Here is a 6,038-nt window from a genome sequence, read left to right as displayed (position 1 = left end):
AGATCAGACATGTTTTCATCTTTTCGAATCCATACAAATGTAATTTCTTTTGGATAATTCAATCGAGGTCAACTCATGGAAACGAGTCTGGATGAATAGATTATAAAGTGAGGAACGCCAAAAAAAAGTTATGAACTATCCGGTTTCCACGATTTTTGGTAGAATTACATAAGAAATAATGCTAAAAGTGCTTGGTACTATGTGAAGAAAATCCAAAGTGACCACTTCATAAATGTTTTTTTCTCGAATTTTTTAGAGACCTTTAATTTTTTTTACGATTTCCGTAGATACGTGAACTGAACACGTAACCTCAGAAATTTTGTGTTTTTCCGAAAAGATCTCATCTAGAAATTTAGAAAAAATGTTAGAAACAGTTCATGTGATAAAGAAGCGATATTTTAAACACGTGAGTTCTTCCATAAATATCGATGATATAAGAAGGATCTAGTATACATACACAAAGATGAAAACCTCAATTTCACCTCCAAAAAAAGAAAGAAATTTACGAAAATGTTGAATGTCTGTCTTTTAGGATCGGCTAAAAAAAATCAAGATAAAAATCAGGATGTAAGGTAATGAACAGTTAAGGATAAACATAGAAAACTAATTTAGTGGAGAAGAAGAAAAAAAACACAAACAACCTTGAACAAACCTCTAGGGGGCAAAACACATTAAAAAAACGCAACTCACATAAAAACAAAAGCTTCAGGACGTTATTTTCCAGGAACATGTCAATTTTAGGCTAATTACTGATGAAGGTTCTTTTTGCCTGGTTGTAACTTGAGATCTAACTGCTCCTGATCACTGCCATTCTCATAAAAATAGAAAAAAATCACTGAAACTGACTTTTTTCCTAAACAAACTCTTAATCCTTCTATTTTCTCTATTTACTTCATGTTTTTTCTCTGAATTTAGGAAAAAGAATTCTTTCACGGATGCATGTACGGTGATTTTCCTATCATAAATACGCAAATCTAGAGTTCCATCTAAATATATTGTCCATATTATGAGGAATCGTAATAATTATTAAAGTTAAGACTTATAAAAAAAAACAAAACTTTTGATTTTGCTGCATATAAGAGGTTTCTACCTTAATTTCTGTACATCACGATTTGAAGTGTAGAGACGTTCAATATTTCTAATGACTCCAGGACATCATCATGGATTTTCCCTTGATTCCATAGATATCGGCTCAAGCTTTCCCCACTATAGCAGAAAGACGTCCATACTTGCATTAATTTAGTAAAAGTAGACTAAGCAATACTGTTCATAAAATCTGAATAGAAAAGCAGGAAACGATTATCCTGGAATGACATTTTAAATGTTTTTTTGAGAGAAAACATGTGTAATTTGAATGCAGATTTAATTTGAGAGTTTTTTTTGATGGACAGAGTTCTGACACTGCTAAGCGTCTAATAGGATTCAACGCCATCGTAGTTCCATGGACTATTTATAAACTCTGGATTGTGTCTCGTGAATAAATCTATGGATCGATTTTCTATTGCAATATGCTTGGATTATCATGCAACGAAATTTCTTTTTCAAAAAAAAAACACGAAGACTTAATTTTCTTCAGTTTTCGGAAAGTTTCTCAAAATAAAGGAACATGAAAAGTTAAGTATTACGCTTCAGTGGACGGCCTAATTGTTGAGAACTGGTTTGGGTACACCTTTCAACGGAACAAAGATGTTTAGCTCCGGGAATATTTGCGATTTAAACGGAGGGGAATATCCACAATGGTTCTGGATAAACTATTTGCTGTACTTATTCTCATCTGGACGTTTTCAATCAACTAGTCCAATCCAACGATACCATTCATAGAGTCATTGGAAAAAGAAATCTAGTCTTTGCTCGTCCCGTCTGGATGCTGATTGCATTTAAGAACGTAAATTGTTGCTTTCTTCTTAGATTTGCAAACGAAATAGACGTTCGTTTAAGGATATTAGGATGTGTACCAGTAGAAATATGCTTTAAATTACAACCAGTATTTTTCAAAATTCTCTTCAAATTTTTTTCTTTAGGCGGTTTTCTGCGGAGATCAAATAGTTTATAATGAATGAATTTGGTAAAAAAAACGTACAAGAAACGCTATAATCAGGAAATATAAATGCTGTTCAAATGAAAATCAGATATGGAGCATAATTCCAGGAATTTTCTCCTTTAATGAAGCAAAATGAGATTTTTTCAAATTAGTTTCTCACTGTTTTCAGTGAGTAACAACCTTAGAAACGTACAAAAAAGATAATCAAATACAAGTTAGTGTAAATTTATTATTTCTTGTCTCAACAAAAAAAACGCAGTTGTCGTCACCATTTCCGTTGCGTGAAATGAACTAGCACATAACTTACCTTGCGCTTAAACGGAGTTATGAAAAAAGTCGAAGAAAAAAGCGATTACTTTCCTGTGATTTCCGTTAGATTTTGGTATTCACAAAATTGCATTTTTTTTTGGAAATGAAAAGAAATGTGTTCAAGCATTCAGCACTTAATAAAGCTGCTTAAATTTTAGCTGTTCCAATTTTTTTTACAAATATTCCACTATTTTTTCCTGTACTTATTGAAATGAGTTTCCTGAGCAGAATAATATTCTGAGAAAAATTTCAGACGCCAATTGACTGAGTTTTTCCATAAACATGACAGGATATAATTTAGCAATGAAGATATTGATTTTAGGTGATGTTTTCCGTTAGAAAAACATGACAAGGCAACGAATGAAGATAGAAGAGTGTTCATTTAATGAGAATAGAAACATCTTCTCTTCCTGAAATATCGTTATTGAAGGATTAGAACATGCCCTTCTCCTTGGCTCGTTATAGTATTGCACTTCATTTCTAGACTAGATTACGGTAATACATGATAAATGATCCCTCTATGCACCAAAAGGAGGATTTTCCTCCTTCAAGATTTGTATGAAATATTGTTGATGAATATGAAAAAATCGAAGGAATGGAATAGAATAAAATTTCGTTAGAATTGTGACATGAGCAAAAGAATATGAATTTTAATTTGACAACGTCTTGAATGTAATTTTTTGTGGGAATTTATGGAATAGAAGGATATTAAATGCAAAAAAGTTTTTTTGTTGTTGTTCATAGAATTGTGATGTGAGAAAGGTTTTATAAATTTGTGGTGAGTATTCACAATATGATTGCACCAAGAAAATTTGGTATGTTCTTATGTACAGACACGAATAGAAATAATAATCACTCACCGCAGGTAAACAGGTAAACAACTTAGAAGAATTGTAATGAAAAATGATATGTGAGAGAATGTTGACATATAACTCACCGAAATCCATATCCTAAAACAATGTACGGATGACAAAGTAAATTTTCTTTCTTTTTTTTTTCTAGAAAAATGAAGAAAATATGTATTTTTTACGAAACGAAAGTGATGTTAGATCCGTTGAGTTTGTAGAAAAAAAGCGCAAAGTTAAATATTATCACTCACCAATCGTTGTTTGTGTAGTGAAGGAAAAAAGGAAGGCGTTGATTTCCGAATGTACATTAACAATACACGGTGTCCAACTGACATTAAAACGGTTATCCACATCACCGTGATGTTTTCCAATCGAATAATAAAGTGATGCAAAAAATGTCCATGAGATAAGAAAGGACAACGAGAAATACAGCAAACACCAACGCCATTTCATCTCAATCACCGTTGTGAAAATATCACTAAAAATACTATAATAAATTTAATATTTCAATATTTACTTCCCTACTAAATTCCCGGATAGAAGAGTAGTAGTGAAAATTCTATCGATATCCTCTAATTATTCACAGATATATGTACGAACGTAGCATTGCGTTCAAGTAGTTTTCCACTAAATGTGCTAACTTTTTTTGGGACACAATCAGTCATTACTGCAATATTTGCAGGAATTTTTTTTCTTTTATAATGATAGTTTTAAAAGTGATAAAATGTGAAACAGAAAAAAAATCTAAGAAGTATTAATGAGTATGAGAATAACTCAAGCAGAACCATTTCTATGGTTACGTGGAATTAATCTCCTCATGCTCATTTGCTTATGAGGTTTTGAAAATAATCCAAAAAAAGGAGCGATTTTTTACGGTAAGAGGTTTGCACTTTTGAAGATGCATAAAGTGCTCATAGACCACCGCAACAAAAAAAAAGAAGAGAGACGAAGTTTAGAGCTTCAAAATATTTTCTGAAGTATCCCACCACCGTAGGAAGATTTAAAGACGGACTCTAAAACATGTACATTATTAAAGGATGCACTACTCGTTTCGAGATGTAATTGACTGACGTAGTACCATATTAATCCTATTGACAATATTGTTAATACAAAAGCAAAGCTATTAAGAAAAATTTTATGATCCTAGAAAAAAATGGATTTATATGAGCTATAACCATCATATGTAATAGCACTCATTATTCAAATGAATTCCATACTGTTTACTTCCAATTGTATTTCATTTCATATATTCCCCTGGATACCAGTATTCTCTTGTAGATTTTCGTCTTGGAGAAGGTTTAAAAAAATGTCCATGATAGATTTAATTATTGAAAATATGCATAGCGTAAGCTTCGAATGGTACAAAATCTCGCGTAAATATTTCCGTTATCAGCAAGTGCTGCTAAAGTGCTGCTATTATGCGTATTGGTGATTTTTTCTCTTTTGACCTTAGAATACCTCGGAGCCGTGTCAATGATTTGAGCGGGAAGTTTTGTAAAAGGATTAGTTAAGGCCTTAAAATCGACAACACGAGCTCACCTGAAATATTTCCGCCGTTGTTTTGGAACATTCTTCAAACTTATATTGCAAATACCCTGAATAGAATAAATCATCCGGTAGCTGGTCAGGATTAGTTGACATGGCATAAGGATACCTGTTTTTGTACAAGTCGATTACGTATTCGTCTTGAGCCAATCCTTGGAGTTTTAAAAAACGGATACTTCTTCGATTTGACAAGCGGCTCTTCCAAATCCAACATTCGTTGAGCTGCCAATAGATTGGCTACAGAAGGTGAAAGTGCGACAGCAGTTGCTTTACGCATTATTCGATGGTTATTCAGTTAGGAACGGAATGAATTCGTCTTCGTCGTTTTAAGTGCTGATTCCGCCCAAATACAAACACACACACAAACGCACAACGCGCAGCTGCGTGTTTTCTTATGTTCCCAGATGACAGTCGGTTAAATAATCAATAAATGTGCATAAACAGCAAATTACATTCCTAGTGACACATATTTCATATGTGTCATTGTCGGGAAGTAGTCGTTGCTCAGTGGAGGTATCATTGGTTGAGGGGAGAGGGAATGGCACCGACCGGGAATCGGTTGGGAATTGTGAGCGGAGCGCCGTATCAAATTATGCGTACCTTAGCGATGAAGCAGGCTTATTAGTCACGATTCAGTTGAGAAGTGATGACAGGTAGTGAATAGGAAGTTAGTAGATTTAATAAAAAAAATCAGCACTAAATGATTTGCGTCTAGCGATGACGTTCAACGTTGGTTGCGAATAGGTTTGATCAGAGCGCTCTATGCCTGAATCTTTTGTGGACGACGATAGAACGGAATGTGGATGAAGGCGTGCTGCTGCAGCCAGGGCACGCACGCAGGACACATAGGGCAGAGAGAGGCGGGCGACAAAACAACAAGGTTCTCTCCCCCCCCTCCACTTCGGATGTGAAAAATTCAATTAGTTCAACATTTCCAAACATACTCTAAATCTTAGACATTACTAAAATTTCTTCCCTGAAATTCCTAGAGATTTCATTTCCATGTAGAAATCGATTTAAACATTATTTGTCAGTTTTTTTTTTTGTTTCCCAGCGTTTATTAGAAAATGAGAATAGATGGATGGGAATTCCACGGATATTTCACAACATATTTCTTTATGTACCACATTTTCGTTCCACTAATGTCCCTTCATCATTTGACGTCTTTCATCACATACGAACACAATCATTTCTCCCTAAACGTATGTGTATTTCGCTATCCATCTTCTCTGTCCTTCGGGAAGAGGTTGAGAAAATATACCAAAAAAAAAAGAAGAAGAAGCTGAACAAGTGGA

General features: G+C 33.9%; 1 protein-coding gene across 2 annotated transcripts in view; it reads right to left on the bottom strand.

Annotated features, from left to right (window-relative positions):
• The window catches only part of RB195_021441 (uncharacterized protein), a gene marked incomplete at both ends in the record, with an annotated part of 9,056 nt that extends 4,036 nt beyond the window's left edge, over window positions 1–5,020 (bottom strand). Inside the window, 5 exons of one of the 2 annotated variants that reach the window (XM_064208170.1) lie at window positions 3,211–3,300; window positions 3,450–3,526; window positions 3,642–3,676; window positions 4,738–4,793; window positions 4,853–5,020. In XM_064208170.1, the coding sequence (XP_064064050.1) occupies window positions 3,211–3,300; window positions 3,450–3,526; window positions 3,642–3,676; window positions 4,738–4,793; window positions 4,853–5,020 (426 nt within the window). Of the gene's footprint in view, window positions 1–3,210; window positions 3,301–3,449; window positions 3,677–4,737; window positions 4,794–4,852 lie in introns of those variants that run through there. The other variant, XM_064208169.1, reaches the window with a different exon arrangement.
• Between the last annotated feature and the right edge of the window lie 1,018 nt (window positions 5,021–6,038).

This window comes from Necator americanus, chromosome X (genome assembly GCF_031761385.1).
Source record: "Necator americanus strain Aroian chromosome X, whole genome shotgun sequence".
Lineage (NCBI taxonomy): Eukaryota > Metazoa > Nematoda > Chromadorea > Rhabditida > Ancylostomatidae > Necator > Necator americanus.
The sequence above is the reverse complement of the archived record's forward strand: the minus strand, read 5'-3'. Positions and strand labels throughout refer to the sequence as shown.